Source organism: Onychostoma macrolepis, chromosome 01 (genome assembly GCF_012432095.1).
Source record: "Onychostoma macrolepis isolate SWU-2019 chromosome 01, ASM1243209v1, whole genome shotgun sequence".
NCBI classification, from domain to species: domain Eukaryota; kingdom Metazoa; phylum Chordata; class Actinopteri; order Cypriniformes; family Cyprinidae; genus Onychostoma; species Onychostoma macrolepis.
Window position 1 is genome coordinate 29573068 of NC_081155.1, and position 19703 is coordinate 29592770.

Consider the following 19703-nt stretch of genomic DNA (forward strand, 5'->3'; position numbering starts at 1 on the left):
GTGATTTGCATGATCGTAAATATTTTATTCATCACATAATCTTTTATATATTAATATTACTATATACAATTACTTAAAATAAATTTTTTGATTAACAAGCTCTCTATAACAATTTGTATATAATTCAAGCAAACACTGTTGGTAGCATCACATGTGCAAAAATATTTGTGCGGGGGTGGCCTTCATTAAGCGATTAATTTAAAAGCTATATTCATATTTTTCTTCTTTTAAATAAAAAACAATTATTAATAGAGATTTAAAAAAATAGTTTTAAGCATATGACATCTTTCCAAGGTAATTTGCTGGGACGTAGCCTTTTTGTCCATTGGATTCAGCGAGCCACCAGTCTTTGTTACCAACGAGGTCAGAAAACTTGAGGATACGAACATGCTGGTTCTCCTGAAGTGTGAGCTCTTGTTCACAGCGTGCCTGGAATGCATAAACTGCATAGAACTGTGAAAAAGAAAAGTAAAATTAGTCTTTAATAATTCAGCTTGACGACAGTACAGCCTCAAAGCAAGAAAATTTAACTTTAAAGAAAAGATATTAGTTTGAAACTACAAAATGCACTGTATTGCCACACAACAGAATGGTATCTGAATAGTATCTGTTTGTCTCATTTGAAATGTCTTGGTTTGTCCTCCTGAGATCCTTTCCAGGACATATTACCAGTAGATGGTGCTGTCTATCCGTTGTTTAATACAACAGAAATAGGATATTTGACTGTTCCTTTTACTCCACTTGTGTGTGTTTGTGGCATTCCATAAAGTTCTGCAAGTCATCATTTTACCAGTAGGAGGTGACAAGTAAGTGGCTTTTTGTATCTTATGAGTCATTCATTCATTTGCTTGACTGATTAGTTCAAAAACATGGATTCATTTAGGAATGAAAGGTTGATCCTGTTTGACTTTGCTGGGAACCATTTCCATTTCCAATAAAAAAACATTAGCTGCATTATTGTGCCTAATATGAATATGTTCTTTTTCATTGAAAATGTATCATCGAAGAAGCACTAATTAAACATCACTGTTCCTGTCAATGATTCTGGCCATCCTAAACTCAGTTTTGCTGTTTCGACCGGTTGCTAAAATTTTGATACAACAGCACTTTTGCTTGTATCAAACTACTTCCATTTTTTAAGCTTACTGTACTACACATAAGCTACATGTGTCTTACATGTTGGTCCTCAGAGGGGTCCGGCTCGTCCTGTGGTCCAGACTGAGGGGACATACTGTCTGAAGTGCTGTATGGACTGAAGCTCCGCATGCTACTGCTCCTGCTGTTCGACACGAACAGACTCAGATTGTCAAAGTCATCTGGCCTCTCAGTCACCTCCCGCTGGGGGTTGTAGGCTTTCAGGAATGAGGAGTACACGTAGCCCTGCGTACCTAAACACACACACAAAGAGAAATGTCATTATCAGCAGCAGGAGCCTGGTTAACCTAATAGGAGCAAAAAAAATGTTGCTTTGTGAGACCATAAGAATGAACGTGATCTCAGACAGATCAGTTTCAGGCCTCAAACTAATTGAATGAGTTATCTGAAGGATTATGGATTCCACTTTTCACATTCCTCTTAAGTAATACAATTAAAATATCACTTTCATGACGAAATTACAAAGAACACTCTTTTTTCCGTATTGTGATCTTGAAATATTTCATGTAAAAAGTGTCATTTCAAGTGCTTTAGTGGCTAAATTCCTTTTTTCTACTTCCAAACGCTGTTGTTTTATCCCCCATTGACCTGAACAACCTACAGTAGTTGATACAGATAATAAGTCACCTGACATAACCAGAACGCTGGTCCTGTTGTGAAGCAACAGTCTCTGTGGAGTTAATGAGAGGCTAGTTTATAGACATGTGATGAAAGATTATCCTGAGGGGACTTCATTACTTTCTCCCATAAAGTTATGGAGTGCTACCACAGATAGTATTCATCCACAATTTCCTCCAGCCTTATTAATGCTTTAGTTAATGTTGCCTCTTGGTTTAAACTCACATTTGAATTCATAGCATAAACATGGGTAAAACAACAGCAACAAAAAAACACTTGTACTTAACATTAGTAACAAATCGAGTTACAGTATATTTTGTTACAGAATTTATTAATCTAGGGTTAAAGATAATTTATAAATTTGCTATCGTTTATCGTTAATTCATATTTATTCATGATACACAAACTACTGTTTATACAACTTGCAATGTTAAAATGTATGTAGAAATTAACATTAACCAAGACTAATGAATACAGTAAACCTTAAGATTCACCAAGAAATTTTAGTTTTACTTGCTACAACCACTCATTTACAAATAAATAACAGAACATATGCTACTGCTAAAAGTTTTGGGGTCAGTAAAAAATAAATTAATACTTTTATTTAGCAAGGATACATTAAATTGATGAAAAGTGATTACAGAGATTTATACTGTTACAAAGGTAACACTTTACAATAAGGTTCATTAGTTAACAACATTAGTAAACATGAACTAAGAATGAACAATACTTCTACAGCATTTATTCATCTTAGTTAATGTTAATTTTAGCATTTACTAATGCATTATTAAAATCACCAGTTGTGTTTGTTAACATTAGTTAATGCACTGTGAACTAACATGAATAAACAATGAACAACTTTATTTTCATTAACTAACATTAACAAAGTTTAATAAATAGTGTAATAAATGCACTGTTCATTGTTTGTTCATGTTAGTTAATACATTACTAATGTTAACAAATGACACCTTATTGTAAAGTGTTACCGTTACAAAATATTGATTTAAAATGAATGCTGTTATTATGAACTTTCTCTTTTTCAAAGAATCCTGAAAAAATCAGGATTTCACAAAAATATCAAGCAGCAAAACAATTTTCAACTGTGATAATAAGAACTGTTTCTTGAGTACCAAATCAGCATATTAATATGATTTCTGATGGATCATGTGACACTGAAGACTGGAGTAATAACTATTGAATATTCAGTTTTGCCCTCACAGGAATTAATTAAAATTAAATATATTAAAATATGAAACAGTTATTTTAAACTGTAATAATATTTCACAATATTTTGCTGCATTAAAAAAAAAAATCTAATAAATGCAGCCTTGGAGAGTATAAAGAAAACTTAGTCTTACTCAGAGATGGGCAGTATTTCAATTAAATGTATTTGAAATACGTATTTAATTACTAAATACGTATTTTGTAATTTGTATTTTGCTGGACAAAAACAAATAAAAAGTAATGTGTAATTAAATACTTTTTTGTATTTGAAATACTTAAAATACATAATCAAGTAGGCCTAGTTCTTTTTTTTCTCAGATAATACATTATATTTCTTCAAACACACAAAAAAACCCCACTATTTATACATGCATTTATTTAACACACCAAGCTTCTTATTTACATTTCCTTGCATTTGTGCATAACACACACTGTCATTCTGTTTGTGCCTGTGGAAGCCTCTGTCACCATAACAAATTCCTTGAATGAGTAAACATACCTGGCAATTAAGCTCTTTCTTCACCTGTGTTAAAAGTACTGTCAACTATACCCTAGTTTTTGGCTAGATGCAAGTGAATCATGTCCTCTTAGATCTGGGTTAGTACACCCAAAAAAACAAACAAAAAAAATCTGTTGTCAGTACTCACCCTTGTCATCATTCCAATCCCGTAAGACCTTCATTATCTTTGGAACATAAATTAAGATATTTTTGACGAAATCCGAGAGCTTTCTATCCCTCTACAGTCAGTCATGCAACTTACACATTCAAGGTCCAGAATGGTAGGAAAGACATCATTAAGTAATCCATGTCATTAAGTATAGTTTTTGTCCTAGTTTTCATTGTGTTTTCAGTTGGTCTGTTCCCCTGTGACCTAGTTTCCTGATTTGTTCATCTTGTTCACCTGTTCATGATTTATTTACTCGTCAGCTCCTTTGTTTGCTCCTCTACTTAAACCCTCATTTCTCCCTTAGCCTTTGTCCGTTGCTCGTCTATTTACGTTGTGTTTCTCATCTGGCTTGGTTGAAAGTTGATTTATTAAAATGAAGAATGTCTTGTACCGCATCTCCTGTCTCCTGTGTCCTTCCTACAACAGCGTGTGACAGAAGCACGGACCAAAAGATGACTGCAGCTGAGGACGCGTTGTGGGGTTTGCGGCAGGGCGGTCGGGGGTTGGAGCGATATGTGGAGGGTTTTCTCGAGCTCTCCAACCTGGTGGGCTGGCACAACTCTGCTCTAAGTGCGTGCTTCTAGCTGGGGTTGGATGACGAGACGATACGCTGTGATCTTCCCGTCTGTGATTTTCCCCTGATCGAGCTAATTAATCTCATCCTCTTCCTTAAAATTCTCGTCATCCAGCCCCCGCTCGAACACGCTGCGTCTCCCCAGCTCACCCCATGCCGAGAACCTCCACATACCGCACCAACAGCTCGGACCACCTGCCCCGCCCCAAATATCCCCGAGTTGTCCAAAGCTCCATCCTCATCCTCAGCTCAGAACCGCCATCCGCGGGGAAGTCAAGCCTGCCGTCCACGGCACAGTCAAGCCCGCCAGCTGCCGCAACATCAAGCCTGCCGGCAGCCCAATTCTTAGCCCTCATCCAAGCCCCTGAGTGTGCTCCAGTGTCAGCTCCTTCTGGGCCTGTTCCAGTGCCCGCTCCTCCAGAACGCCCTCCAGTGCCCACTCCTCCTGAGCTCCTCCCAGACTCTGTCCAGATTTTTAAGGACCTGAAAATCCCCAAGAAAATTTTTGGGGGAGCCATATGCCCATGGCCATAGTGGCCAAGGGCCAAGGCCACGGAAGTGGATCTGCCATGGCCTCCCGAGTCTCCTGCTCCGCCATGGACACCCAAGCTCCCTGCTCCGCTGTGGCTCCTTAGACTGCCTGATCCGCCCTGGAGGCCTTCCACATGTCCCTGTCCAGCTCCAGCCTCCAGAGCACCCACCACCCCTGGTGGTATTGTTACTGCGCGGGACGCGCCTTCCAGGAGGGGGGAGTTATGTCAGGGTTATGTTTAGTTTTTGTCCTAATTTTCATTGTTTTCAGTTGGTCTGTTCCCCTGTGACCTAGTTTCCTGATTTGTTCATCTTGTTCACCTGTTCATGATTTACTCGTCAGCACCTCTGTTTGCTCCCCTACTTAAAACCTCAGTTCTCCTGTCCGTGCTCATCTATTTATGTTGTGTTTCCCATCTGGCTTGGTTGAAAGTTGATTTATTAAAACGAAGAATGTTTTGTACCGTATCTCCTGTCTCCTGTGTCCTTCCTACAACAGCGTGTGACAATATCATTAAGTAATCCATTTTATTAAGTACATGAGTGCTTTTTTTGCACCAAAAGCATAATTTACCACTTTATTTGTTGTGGTACTCTAGTGAACACTCACTCATGTGTGTTGTGTTGACGTGAGTCTTCTATGGCATGGACACAACTTTTAATGATTTTGTGAACACAATGCAGATCAATATTTTCATAAATAAAGTTGTAAATTATGTTTTATTGTGCAAACAAAGCACTCACGTTGCTTAATAAAATGGAGGTTAAACCACTAAAGTCACATGGAGTACTTTAACGATGTCTTTCCTACCATTCTGGGCTTGGAATGTGTAAGTTGCGTTGGTGCCTACGGAAGGAAAGCTCTTGGATTTCATCAAAAAGATGAAAGAAGGTCTTACAGGTGTGAAATGACATAAGGGTGGGTAATTAATGACAGAATTTCCATTTTTGGGTGAAATAAACCTTTTTTTATTCCCTCGTCCATGGTTCCAACTGGAATAAAAATAAGCTTTTTTTGGTGCTCAGTGCAAACTGGCTATGTATTAAAATATATACTATGAGATATTGCTCACTGAATGTTATTACAGGACAGAAGAAAATGTTGCTCTAGAACTTTACTTGCTAGCTGACAAATGACTTTAGCTTGCTTGGCAAAAGTTAGCTACTTGTTTCTGTAGACAAACTGAAAAAAAAGTACTAAATTAAAATAAATACTATTGCTAATGTCTGAACAGCATGTAACAAAAATTAAAAAATGAAAGCCTGTAGACTAATTATTATGTGAATGACTCAGCACGGTTTTGTTAGGAAAATCGAAGGGAAACAGTCATTACAGTGTAATTTTAACGAACCTCATCTGTCGACATGATGTTGGTGAATCTCACTGGCCACTGCTCGCTGGCAATGGCCAGTGAGATGTGTGAGTGTGTGCAAGAACATGAGCAATAAGTTACTGACCACAGCTCACTTAACGGCCACCACCGGTGTCGCTAATAACAAGGGTTTCTGTGTATAGAGCCCTATAACAGCTAAATATCAACATTTTGAGGAGTTAATCTTTACTGTTGACAGTGAAATAGCTTGAGCCATTCTCTTTAGTATGACAATACAGTTTCACAGGACTGCTTACTTTTTGACATGCTTATAAAGAAACGATAAAGGAGCAATAAAGAAACATGAAAGAATAAAGTGGAGAAATGCTTGATGGTATTTAACTTTGGTAGAAATATGGATCAATAAATTGTATATATTGTGTAGTGTTAGGGTTAAAGAGTATGTTGTTTATAAGTTGTTCAAGGAGGGGAAAGCACTAAATGTTATGGCACGGCCTTTTGTACTTGATTGCTTGTAAAAATGTATTGTATTTTTGTATTTTCAAATTACAAATGACTTGTATTTTAATTAAATACATTTCTCACACCAGTATTTTTGTATTTTAATTAAATACATTTGATGAGCTTGTATTTGTAATTTGTAACTAAATAGTTTTTGATGTAATTGTGCCCATCTCTGGTCTTACTGACCCCAAACTTTTGTATGGTAGTGTGTGTCCTGTTATTTATTTGTAAACGAGTGGTTACAGCCTGCAGAACTAAACTATTTTTTGTTAACACTTTACAACAAGGTTCTATATTTTAACATTAGTTAATGACTATCAATATCTCATAATACTTCCCTCTTTTGTGCATTATTATATATTTTTCTTCTAAAAAACAAATGTAAGGGCATTTGAACAGACATAAACAGACTTACTCCCAGTATGTACCAGCCAGCGGCTGCTGCTTCCCATAGGGTCTTTGTCTTCCAGCAGGGCCACCAGCTCCCCCTCCAGCAGGCTGATGTCATTTTCCTGACAGGCATTGCAGTTACGCTTGAGCTGATAGAGCCGATCCACTGCAAACTCTTCCAGGAGCCAGGCCCTGTGCTCCTCTGTCTGTCTGGGGATCTCTGGGACCTGAAGAGAATGTTCAAGTCAGCTGGGACCTTATGGATTTACCCATTTTTTTTCATTTGTAATCCTACCATTTTCTTGTCCCGTTTTTCAAAGCTCACTTTGCGCTCCATCAGCTTTTGGGAATTATCTTTGAAGAATCCAAGATTGCTCAGCTCCTCCATGATTGAATTTTGAACTTCACTAAAGTTTGACAAGGGAACCTAGATGACCAATGGTTAAAATGTCATATTAAACATCCATGACGGAATTTAATAAGTCTTAAAATTATTTAAAATTAGTCATATCAACATAATCTTAAATACAATGCTAAAATACTTAAAATAATGGTGTACAAAATTAAAGCGACTGTATGTAGTTTTGTGTATTATTGAGACTTTGAAGCAGTTAAGTGAGTGTAATTCACTGTTGTACAGTGAATTACAGTGGATTTCTGTACACATGCATTTGTTGCTGCTGTAAAGCAGTCCACGCTTTTTTCAAACCCTTTCACCAAACTTACATATTTTCAGAACAGACATTTGGGAGGGAAGATGTGGAAGGAACAGAAGTCGTTTGCCATATTAGAAGTAAGTGTACCATCAGAGTGATCTTAAAAACGATATCAGGGTAAAAAAAACTTATATACAGTTATTTTAAACTTACGTAATATTTTGAGTTGATTGATTTTTATTAAAGCAGAAGTCATAGAGGTTCATATCAGCCTGTATGTGGGCCTTCTAATATTGGCTTGTACAAAGCAGTCAAAAAGGTTGAGAACCCCTGCTATGGATGGAACAACCACTGTAATACACTGAACAAAATTATAAACATTTTTCATGAGCTGAACTCAAAGATCTAAGACTTTTTCTATGTACACAAAAGGCCTATTTCTCTCAAATATTGTTCACAAATCTGTCTAAATCTGTGTTAGTGAGCACTTCTCCTTTGCCGAGGTAATCCATCCACCTCACAGGTGTGGCATATCAAGATGCTGATTAGACAGCATGATTATTGCACAGGTGTGCCTTAGGCTGGCCACAATAAAAGGCCACTCTAAAATGCAGTTTTATCACACAGCACAATGCCACAGATGTCATTCTGTTGGCATGCTGACTGCAGGAATGTCCACCAGAGCTGTTGCCCGTGAATTGAATGTTCGTTTCTCTACCATAAGCCATCTCCAAAGGTGTTTCAGAGAATTTGGCAGTACATCCAACTGGCCTCACAACCGCAGACCACGTGTAACCACACCAGCCCAGGACCTCCACATCAAGCATCTTCACCTCCAAGATCGTCTGAGACCAGCCACCCGGACAGTTGCTGCAACAATCGGTTTACATAACCAAAGAATTTCTGCGCAAACTGTCAGAAACCATCTCAGGGAAGCTCATCTGCATGCTCTTCGTCCTCATCGGGATCTCGACCTGACTGCAGTTCGTCGTTGTAACCGACTTGAGTGGGCAAATGCTCACATTCGTGGCCCATGGTGGTGGTGGGGTTATGGTATGGGCAGGCGTGTGTTATGGACAACGAACAGAGGTGCATTTTATTGATGGCATTTTGAATGCACAGAGATACCGTGACGAGATCCTGAGGCCCATTGTTGTGCCATTCATGCACGACCATCACCTCATGTTGCAGCATGATAATGCACGGCCCCATGTTGCAAGGATCTGTACACAATTCCTGGAAGCTGAAAACATCCCAGTTCTTGCATGGCCAGCATACTCACCGGACATGTCACCCACTGAGCATGTTTGGGATGCTCTGGATCGGCGTATACGACAGCGTGTTCCAGTTCCTGCCAATATCCAGCAACCGCACAGCCATTGAAGAGGTGGACCAACATTCCACAGGCCACAATCAACAACCTGATCAACTCTATGCGAAGGAGATGTGTTGCACTGCGTGAGGCAAATGGTGGTCACACCAGATACTGACTGGTTTTCGGACCCCCCCCCCAATACAGTAAAACTGCACATTTTAGAGTGGCCTTTTATTGTGGCCAGCCTAAGGCACACCTGTGCAATAATCATGCTGTCTAATCAGCATCTTGATATGCCACACCTGTGAGGTGGATGGAGTATCTCGGCAAAGGAGAAGTGCTCACTAACACAGATTTAGACAGATTTGTGAACAATATTTGAGAGAAATAGGCCTTTTGTGTACATAGAAAAAGTCTTAGATCTTTGAGTTCAGCTCATGAAAAATAGGGGCAAAAACAAAAGTGTTGCATTTATAATTTTGTTCAGTGTATTTAAAACCCATATTACACTTTTGAATTTTGGTATTTATCTGCATTATTGCTGTTTTACAGGAAGTAACTGGAACTACGTTTAATCTTGTAGCCTATGTGAATTTTTCCTTTTCAGATTCTGTGGGAAGCTACAGTATATTATATGCCTGAAGAACCTTTATGCTTAGAATATAATAGGCTAATGGTTTTGGATAACACAAAGGTTGTAGGATTTAATCTAAGTGTGGACCACAGCAGTAACCTGATAAGTTCCAAAAAAAAAAAAAAAAATCACCATTTTGCCCTTGTGCAAGATACTTAAACCTGAGTTTTCTAGGCTGAAAAAGTGCTCTGTCACTTTCTCTACATTTCATTATGATTTTGTTGTTTTTTTTAAAACTACATGAGTATTTTAGCATAATTTTCTACCTTCTTTAACTTACCGGTAACTGGTGGATAGGCGGCTGAGCAGCTTCCATCAGCTTTCTGATTAATTTTACTACACAAATCAAGCAGTTGTTGAGGATTGTCCTGACAGCTCGGTTGAAGCATTGCAGCTCCTCAAGCAACTGGGCATTGAGGGCCAGGTAATCTTTTTTGGCCAGGCCCTGTTCCTCTTTGGAGGATCGGGAATCCAGCTGGCTGCAGTAGTCCAACAGTTTATCGTAGCGCTTCTGTATCAGCTTTTGTGGTGATGCAAACATTCCCAGCAGGCTTGAGAGCGGAGCAAGAACAAGATGCTCCATATGATCTTTCTGAGGAACACAAACCATACAAATTTGTAAACAGGATGAAGGGTGGGAAAGCTGATATTCACTGATGCAGACATTTATTTTACAAAATAAAGGTTTATACCTTACAAACTAAATGATTTGATAGAAAGAAAGCACAGGGATGTGTATGTATGAAATGTGAAATAAACCTTAAGGGAATAGTCGAATGAGTCTCACAAAATATTAATTTCAGAGTTCAGCATTCTGGTGATATATTTTGCTGTTATCTCATCCTACTGTACTTCCTATTGCTTAAATGTAATTTTATAGAGGAACTTTAAAAAGGATCGTCATTGACTGTTTGAGATGTTATGGCTCACACAGCAGGTTTTTTTTTTTTTTAGAAAGAAATGAGAAAGAACTGAGGAGGACTTTAAATTTTACTTGATAAATTATGCAAGTGCATGTTTGTGTGAAGGAAAACACTTACAAACTGTTTGTATGGGTCATTGCCATTCCTCTTGTGCTGAAAGCCATTTGTGTCTATTTTGTCTGGATCCTTCATTATAGTTTCTAGGTCCTGTGCATTTTGAACAGCAATGGATATCATCTCCTACAATGTAAAGAGAAATATAATTATATACTTCAGGTCCTAAATAGTCTTAAAAAATACCCAGAGTACACATTATTTAAAAGTTTGCTTTGAAATGCTTTCAATTAATAGAAATGCAATCAAATTCACAGTATTGGGGCTCTGCCTTTCCCCCAAAACACTAAATAAACCCTCAATAGCTAAAATAATCTCAGTACTTTCCTATGTATGCACTGGAAATATTGCTAAAATTGATCCATGCAGTCATTTTGAGATTGATTTTGTCATCCGTCATTTTTATGATTTTGCTTATAGAATGAATTTATTAATTATCTCATAGATCAAGAGTTCCTAAAATCATTACATATATTTGAAATCACCATGTACATTCGTGTCAAGGTGATAAAATCAAAGGTTTTTAGAAACCGCTGATTAAATGCAAGGAGGACGGTATTTGGCGTGTAAAGCACAGGAGATAAGTGAGTGTAATTAGTAAGTGAGTGATGGAGAACACCTGTCATGCAATAGATTTTTTTGGTGGGAAAAATATACTTATGGAGGGTGTAATTACACTCACTTATCTAATAAAAATTTAGATTAATATCTGAAATTTATCTGTACAAATACTGAGGTTCCAAAAGGTGCATCCTCCTTTTCTGAAAGCAAAATAAGTGTTCTTATGTTAGAAAATACTTTTAAGGCAAGACACCACATATGAACAGGATAAAGAATTTAACTAGACATCACCATACTTCCCCAATTGATTTATATATGGTTTTTGAAATGTTATGTTTAAATATGCAAATGAGGAATTGTCTAATTAAATATGCACACATTTGTTGACATATTAAAGTTAAATTTTTGCTTAATTTTGTTTTTACACAAACACTTAAAAGTAATTTTGGGTGTTTTAATTGTTTCATTTGTCTAGACTTAATTGTATTTATTTTTGCATGCTTAAAAATATTTCACGTTTTAATAATGCATCTTCATACCTGAGTATAGAGCAAGTAACAGGTGATGTTTTTCACTAGTTGTCTCACAGCTTTCTCAAGGCAACGGAAAAGTTTTTCCTCTTTGTCAAACTCTTCATCTCTCACCTGTGAAGACAGAAGCCATAACAATATGGTCACACTGCCTTTACAGAGGTAAAACATGGTCATTTTAGCCTTGTTTCATTAAAGTACCTGTGGCTCAACACCAGTGAGAATCTTGAAATAGCTTGTCAGCCGGTCTGATTTCTTCCTGATAGAATGAATGTTGAACTTGTTGAGTTTACCAATCAGTGAGGTCTCATCGTCACTCCTCTTATACTTCAGCACTGAAACAACACAAGTGTCCTTTATTTGCATACTTGAAAACTCCCAAATCAAATAGAAAGAAAGAAAGAAAGAATTTGTTAATCTAAGCTGATTTGGAAAAAAAGGTATTTTTTAATTTTTTACAGTGTACTTGATATAGTTTGTGAAATATCCTGTGTATGTCTCACCTATGTCTTTCCTCCTCTTGAACTCATTAATGTTGATGTTAATAATCTTTACAGTGGTCAGAGCTTCCTGTAAGGGTCTGTTGTCAGGGTGGTTCGTGGGTGTGGCATTCCACAGTTCAGCCAATAGCAGCGGGTATTTCATGATACGCTGCACTGGTTTAATGAGTAGAGAGCCCATGTCAAGCAAATTGGGCTTCCCTCTAAAAAATGACATTGAATGAAGAAAACATTAAAAACAGAACATGGTGCACTCCACTTTGTTCACTATATACAAACTGTATAGATTACTTTTATGATGTTTCTGTATCACAGCTGATTCTAGAGAAATAACATAAGTCTATAAACTAACATTCATGTTTATGATTATGAAACATCTGAATGAATACAGTATTATTTATGACAATGTTTAAATTAGAAAATGCATACTTACTCTTGATCATATATTTTCCTGTAGGAGAAGAGACAAAAAAATCATTAATGTGAACTTCAGAGCCAAAGGCCTAAACATTACACGTATATCTAAGAGATAAATGCAGTTAACATCATTACTTGAGTGTGGATATGCATCTTCTAAAATGCTGCTGGATGTCTTCCTGTGCTTCATAAGAATTGAGTAAAGCATTAGCCTCGTCATGATGATAGCAGTAAATTTTGTATACATCCTCCATGACGGCTTTGGCTTGGATAAACACTTCTCCTAAAAAAGATCAGACTGCATTTTAGCCAGAACTCTATGAAGTTTAAAAATATTGTAAATACATTTTCAAATAATTTGATATAAAAATCTTCAAATAGTTCTATAATTTAATCTTTTGTATTTTAAAACTAGATCTTAAAATTATATAGGGTTTATTAATTTTATTAATATATAGATTAATAATAAACATGAATAAAGTAATCCTAATTTTTAATGTTGGTTGTTGCTTTACAGAAATGTTGAATATCGTGAGTCATTATCACTATAAAACATTTTTGTTTGTTAATGCAACGCTTGTTAGTCAAATATGTCTGTTGGAATTTTATTTCAAAATTACCTATGAGTTGTGTTTCAGGGTCAGGGTCAGCTATGGCATCTCTCAGTCTTTGGAGCAGTTCAGCAGAGACAACACACACAGACTCAATGTTGGTGAACAGTCGATCTACATCCACCACCTATGAAATAACACATCAGAGTTTTTTATTTAAGAGACAACACTACATATTGATATATATATATATATATATATACTTTTTTTTTTTTTTTTTTTTTTTTGAGAGAGAGAGAGAATATGTCTCTACGGAAATATGGTTGTGGAACTGTGAACATGCCTGGGCTGCTCTTAAAGGAAGCAGAACCTCACTTATGCAGAGCTCCAAGTCCTTCTGATAGTCTCCCTCTGTCCTAACCAGCTCCTCAATGACCTTTGACCTTTTTATCATCCTCCTGTGGCGGATCTCTTCTGGATCCATGGCTGGGGACGTGGGTGAGGAGAGATCATGGGGGGACATTTTCTCTGATGTAAGAAAGGAAAAAAAGAGACAAATTATGCTGTTTAGATTTACATACACAGTTAAGTATGGTGACAGCATTTTAGGTATTATGAAATACCATATTGCATGTATATTTTATACAACTTATAACCCTGTATTTCATCAAGTGATATAATGTTAATAATGATATAATGTTACTTGAACTGCCAAAATCTGTTTTGTACCTTAAAATGTACCGAAACTATCTTAAATATACAGGTTGTTAAACAGAAAGCCACACGGTGAATCAAAATACCATCAAGATAACACAAAAATAATGCAATAAACATTAACTATATTACAGAAAATGCAACATAAAACATTGTTTTATGTTGGGGGGGGGGGGGGGGGATGCGAATAGCACTTGTACTAACTGGAAAAGTTGACCTATAGTGGTACTGACCACTATTATAGGTGCACAAATGAGCAATTACATTACAGTATTTTCATTAGTAGAACAGAATATGTTCAAATTGCATTCAAATCGAAGTAAAAATAAATAAATAATAAAAATAAGAAAGTTGAACAAAGCAGGTATGTACTTTGGGAAGTGAGATGATTTTTTGTTTCCTGATCACCTCGATATGACACTTCCTCTTACAGAGAGAAACACAGAGAGGCTACTGGCAAAGGTGGGGCCAGGTGTCATATTACTTTTTGTGATGTAATTGCTGTCTAGGCCTTATATAGTTTAGTACTTGCACATCCCAAAGATACAGTAGATTTAGTGTTTAAACAGACTAATCATTAGACCGAATTTCAATAATTTCAGATGCAAATAAGGATATGATTGTAAGAATGCGAGGATTTTCCCTTGCATTACATGGTGATGACACTTCTAAAAAGATCCAATCCTACATTTTACACTTAAAGTTTAAAATTCAGCAACTTTAATTAACCAGGAAACAAAATGGTGACTTATTCTGTGTGAAAAAATGTGCAGTGCACAGACATAATTTGAGGAGCAAGTCTTAGACAAAGAGTTTGGTTATGATAATAGAGGAGTTGTATTTCACTCATCCCCATTCACACAGAATCATATAACAAATCTCTGCCCTACAAATCACCATAACGTGTTCATTATTCAGAAAAGAGTGCCACATGAAACCAGACAAGCTAATACAGTGGATTTCCTCAGTAATAAATTATTCTCTAGTGAAGCTGCATTTTAACTGTCTGAGCAATTTAGACTGGCCGAAAGGAAAATACAAAGCCTTTCACAAGACTTTTCTCTGAAGGCCGACTAATGGAAACTTGGGCCGCACAGAACAGATCACATTTCTGCAGGAAAACGTGACCTGACTGAACTCAAGCTTGGGGATGTGCTGCGAGCTCTGTGTGAATGTTGATTTACCTCCATCGATAATGATTTGCCTATTTTATTTTAATCATTTTCAATCATTTGCCAGCCTCAAGCAAGACTGTCATCCTACTCTTATTTCTCGGTTTGACTCAATAACACAAAAGTAAACATACAGGATGCAAACATATCTCTTATACACACACACACACACACACACACACACACACACACACACGCACGCACACAAGTGGAACCTGCCCTGCAAGTGTCCACTAAGAGCTTGTGTCTCATGTGATCAAGTGTTTGCTTTAGACATTTATTTTTCTTTTGGGACAGACATGAAAATATCATATTTCAAACAAAGTCATACTAACTTGCTAACACAATATTCTTTTTCAATGAATCTATTGCTTCATTGGTGTATGAATGATCTAGCACACTCAGTTTTTCTGAGCACTTCCTGTTCAGGGATCAACATTTCCTGAATGATGTCATCGTATTTGACTTGAAATGTGCCATATGACATACAGCTGACTGTCAAAGACATACTAAGAAATTTAAATATAAATATAAACGATATAAAATGGATTACAATACTGTGCTGGAATCATTTGCAGATATATTAATAACTAGGAGTATTTCATTTGAATAACTAACATACTGTATCTAGAATTGAAAAGTTATGAAAATTATTTTAAAGTCTGATTGCTAATGATTCTATAGAAAAGGGAACTAAAACTGCTAACATATTCCTCGTTTTCAGCGTTTCAGATAGTCAATACGTAAAATGGTTTGTTTGCTTTTCAAAGATATAGTTCAGATATAGACAACTCATTTTGTTTATATAAAGGCTATTGTCTGGAAACTAAGAAGCTTGTATGACAAGACTGTCCACATATCTGTAAGATGTCCTCAATGTCATGACTTGGCTGTCCTGAACTGCTTCATGCTCACTGGTTAAACTAGTTTTTTTGAAGTGATGTCATTTTCAAGTTAAGATTATGATGACTCTGGCATATCAACACGACCAGACATGAGACATGATGTTCACAAGAAAATGAAAGAATGAATGAACAACTGTATATTTCTCACATTATTTCTTCTTCATTGAGTTTAAGGCTCTAATGAAGCAAAAAAAGAGTGCAATTTGGAATGAACTAACTATAGATTAGTAGATACGGCAAAACTTCCTGATAAAGTAAACAACATAGGCACTGTGGCTGAGCTTGTTTACAGCCATGTTCTGCACTGTGGCCGAGGTTCAGTTTGCATATGTGACATCAGTCCAGTGGGAATAGATCTTTCTCTGTAACGTAACAACGCAACAGGTGCTAAGCATCAGCACACATACATGCCCTCTTTTTACTTCGCTGCATACAAAGATCTAATGGAATTTGAGATGGGAGGCTTTACAAGAGTATAATTGGTCAAAAAACCAACTCTGCGCTAACCTGCTGCTCTGCAGGATGACAGAAAAAGTAGGTGACTGTTGCAAAACGCGTTGCAGTTAACGTAACAACTGTCTTTATAAAGTCAGCAAGGCTTTACTACAAAAATATTTTATGTTTAACCACTATAAGAGAGCATTGCTTCATACGAATGAGCTGAAACAGCACATTAAATTTAGTTTGTGACAGAATAATTACCTTTAAGTTTAGCACTATACTCTGTCTTGTCAGAATAGCTCCTTCTCACCAAGGTTGCGATGCTGATGTCACCTTTGGAAGCGTCATCATCCACAATAGTATCTGTCTTCCTCCTTTCCAGGTATCTTATAAAAAGTCTGTTTCTCCTTTTAATGCCTTTATCCTTCTCTTTTCTCTCCCCCTTTTCATTCTCTCTGTCATTCCCACTGGCCTGGTTGGGATCCATGTTGACCCCTTTCTGCTCCCTCTTGTTTGGCTGTCTGGTGTAAAGGTGAAAGAGAGAGACAGAGAAGGGGAGAGTCTGGGAAGAGGAACAGGTGCAGTGTTGCTGCTATTGCTCTGCACACTAACTCCATGCAGGTAAACCCTCCCCCTCTGTTTCTGCTATACCTGCCTCAGGAGAGCTGTAGCCACACCTCCTTCACTTCTCTCTTTACAAAAAAACACACATATGAAGCTAGAGATGAAGGAGTTTGGTCTCCCTTAAGGTGAAGATAGATGGAATGAAACTGGATTCACACAGCGAAATATTTTGCAGAGTGACTTGAATTTGCAAGGTAGCATTTGCATACCTGTTGAACACGTGGAATACCGAGAGTTAGGCCAGCAGCCAGCCAAGACACAAGAAATAAGTTTATCTATCTATCTATCTATCTATCTATCTATCTATCTATCTATCTATCTATCTATCTATCTATCTATCTATCTATCTATCTATCTATCTATCTATCTATCTATCTATCTATCTGTCTGTCTATCTATAACCACAAAGAAACCCATAGCTGAAACATAAACTTTAATTTTGGTTGATTAGCATACCTTCAAATTTTGGTTGTCATACGTGTGTGAGAAACTAAACAATCCCTTTAGATGGTTGAAAATACGTGTGCAGATAGAGTTAATATTAAACAAGAAGGAGGGTCTGATGACTAAACTTCGAAGGGCATGACAAAGGTCGACATATCAAACAGGGCTGTAAAGTTTTCGATTTGTGTCAACATTTACAAAGCATTACGACAACGCTGGTGCATGTATCAACATTAAGACCAAATGTGTTAACACTGTCAAATATGTCATATGACTGTGGCCTTTCAAATAAGTTTTTTGCTATATTCTGGTTACTGTTTTAATAGATCAGATTTCCAATCAAAACTCAAATTGACTTTATAGTGAGAAATGGTTGTTGAGTCATTTTAACTCTGACTAACATTCATGACTACATTCAGGGGGTTAGCTGTCTGTCTGTGTAAAAATGTAGTCGAAAATGTCTCATATACAGAGATGTGAATGGATAACTTACCTTTCATACGTGAAATCTGGTAAATCTGGAATTATGAGCTGCATAACAATGTCTGTCTGGTGTAGATAAAGAATGAGTGAATGGATGAATTCATCCACCCATTACAGAGAAAAACAGCATCAGAATGTGTTAATTCTGCATACAACAGTTGTTAGGTAGACTGTTTTTAAACTTTAATTTTCTATTTTTCAAATGAACTGGAACGGATAAACTAGTTGGATCTATTTAGAATACTGAGGAAAATTGGTGGGGGAGAAATAATTTTTTGTATTTTAAAGCAGATATAGTTATATAGATGAAATGATGTGGGGTAGATGGGAGATCATAATCAGCAGTTTCGCTAAATCAGGAAAAAAAAGGCCATATGGCATGTTAACAGCTAGTGATGGCAGTGACTTTTCCATATACATAATGAGAAAACTGTTTACCTTTTTTATTTGGGGATAGGTAGATAACAGTGTTTGCAGTTGAGGCAGACTGAACCTGACTCACCAATTGTTTAAAATTAGAATGTATTCAGTCCTTGATTAAGAGTCATGAGGGTGGGAAAAATGTCATTATCATAATCATGTGATACTTAGTCCATAACCTGCAGGCAGCCATGTCTCTGTTTAGAAAAGCAAACAAAAGACAAGGAAATTAACTTTCATAACATCGGGTAGGTGCAAAAATTTTACCTTTAGGGATACAACAGCTTCACTGAGTCACTTTCTTTATACTTTGTACCTTATCCACCTAAAACTTCATTGAAGTACCCAATTGGTGAAATGATTTTGCAATTGTAACTCTCTTCTGCAGATGACAATCTTCGTCATATTGGGTGATTAAAATAAAATAAAATGCTGTGGCATAAATGACTCACTCAGGCATCTGAATTTGGTCTATTTAATTAAGTAATCCTTTCCACTGAGCATTTTCTTTAAACAAACAAACATTTTAGCTAAATACTTTTCATAATAAAAACATAAAAATTGTGTGTTTGTAGTATTAGTATGTAAGTAATATGTAGTATTGCTCTTTTTGTGAGCAGGCAATTAAACTATTTTTGGATTTATTTGTTGTTGAGTCTATGAGTTTAGAGTCAATTAACCCCTAGTGTTATCCTGTTTTGAAGGTGAATAATAAGTTTATTTTTTTCAAAATGTATTTATTTACTGCTGATGAAACAATAAATAAAGACGGAACTCTGTTTTTTCCTGAGCTGTGTGGTACCTGTACTCTTCTGTTACTGGTAATATGTTTTGCTTGATAAACGTTCTTGTATTAGTAAAGATTTTATGCATTGTGCCCCTGTACTGGAAACTTTTATCATATGGTACACTTTTATGGTTTTTGTATCTTTCTGGTCAACATGACTCACTCACCGTATCAATGTTTCGGATCAATTTTAGCAACAGAAAGGAGTATCAGATTATTGAGGTGGAGAGGATCACCGATTGATTGAAGTCTTTTGCCTGAGAAAAGGGGACTATTGACATTGTACCTACATTTCATTAAAAATTAATTGTTTTCCTTCTTTATTAGGCCCAGTTTGACTAAAACAGATTACAGAAGTCAAAGGTCTTCTCAATATTTGTGATATCACAGTTGAAAAAAAAAGATAAAGGAAAACTCTTTTGTAACTAGGCCTGTGCATACAAGTGAATACTTGGTAATGCACCATCTGTTGAATGAGATGAACAAATTTGTTTCGATTTAGTACATTAGTTGA

The 19703-nt window shown here is 36.6% G+C and overlaps 1 protein-coding gene across 2 annotated transcripts; it reads right to left on the reverse strand.

Moving 5' to 3' along the window:
• Positions 1-7: 7 nt before the first annotated feature.
• arhgef38 (Rho guanine nucleotide exchange factor (GEF) 38) lies at positions 8-17047 on the reverse strand. 2 transcript variants are annotated; one of them, XM_058778762.1, is made up of 14 exons: positions 16693-17047; positions 13543-13727; positions 13269-13386; positions 12784-12931; positions 12665-12682; positions 12235-12434; positions 11933-12066; positions 11741-11845; positions 10644-10766; positions 9884-10195; positions 7294-7425; positions 7024-7225; positions 1177-1388; positions 8-453 (listed from the first exon to the last, which is right to left on the reverse strand). In XM_058778762.1, the coding sequence occupies exons 1-14, from the start codon at positions 16916-16918 to the stop codon at positions 271-273; spliced, it is 2298 nt and encodes a 765-aa protein (XP_058634745.1). In that variant the 5' UTR covers positions 16919-17047; the 3' UTR covers positions 8-270. The 2 variants fall into 2 exon arrangements, with proteins under 2 accessions (XP_058634745.1, XP_058634828.1); XM_058778845.1 differs by having other exon boundaries at positions 9-453; positions 16742-16879.
• Between the last annotated feature and the right edge of the window lie 2656 nt (positions 17048-19703).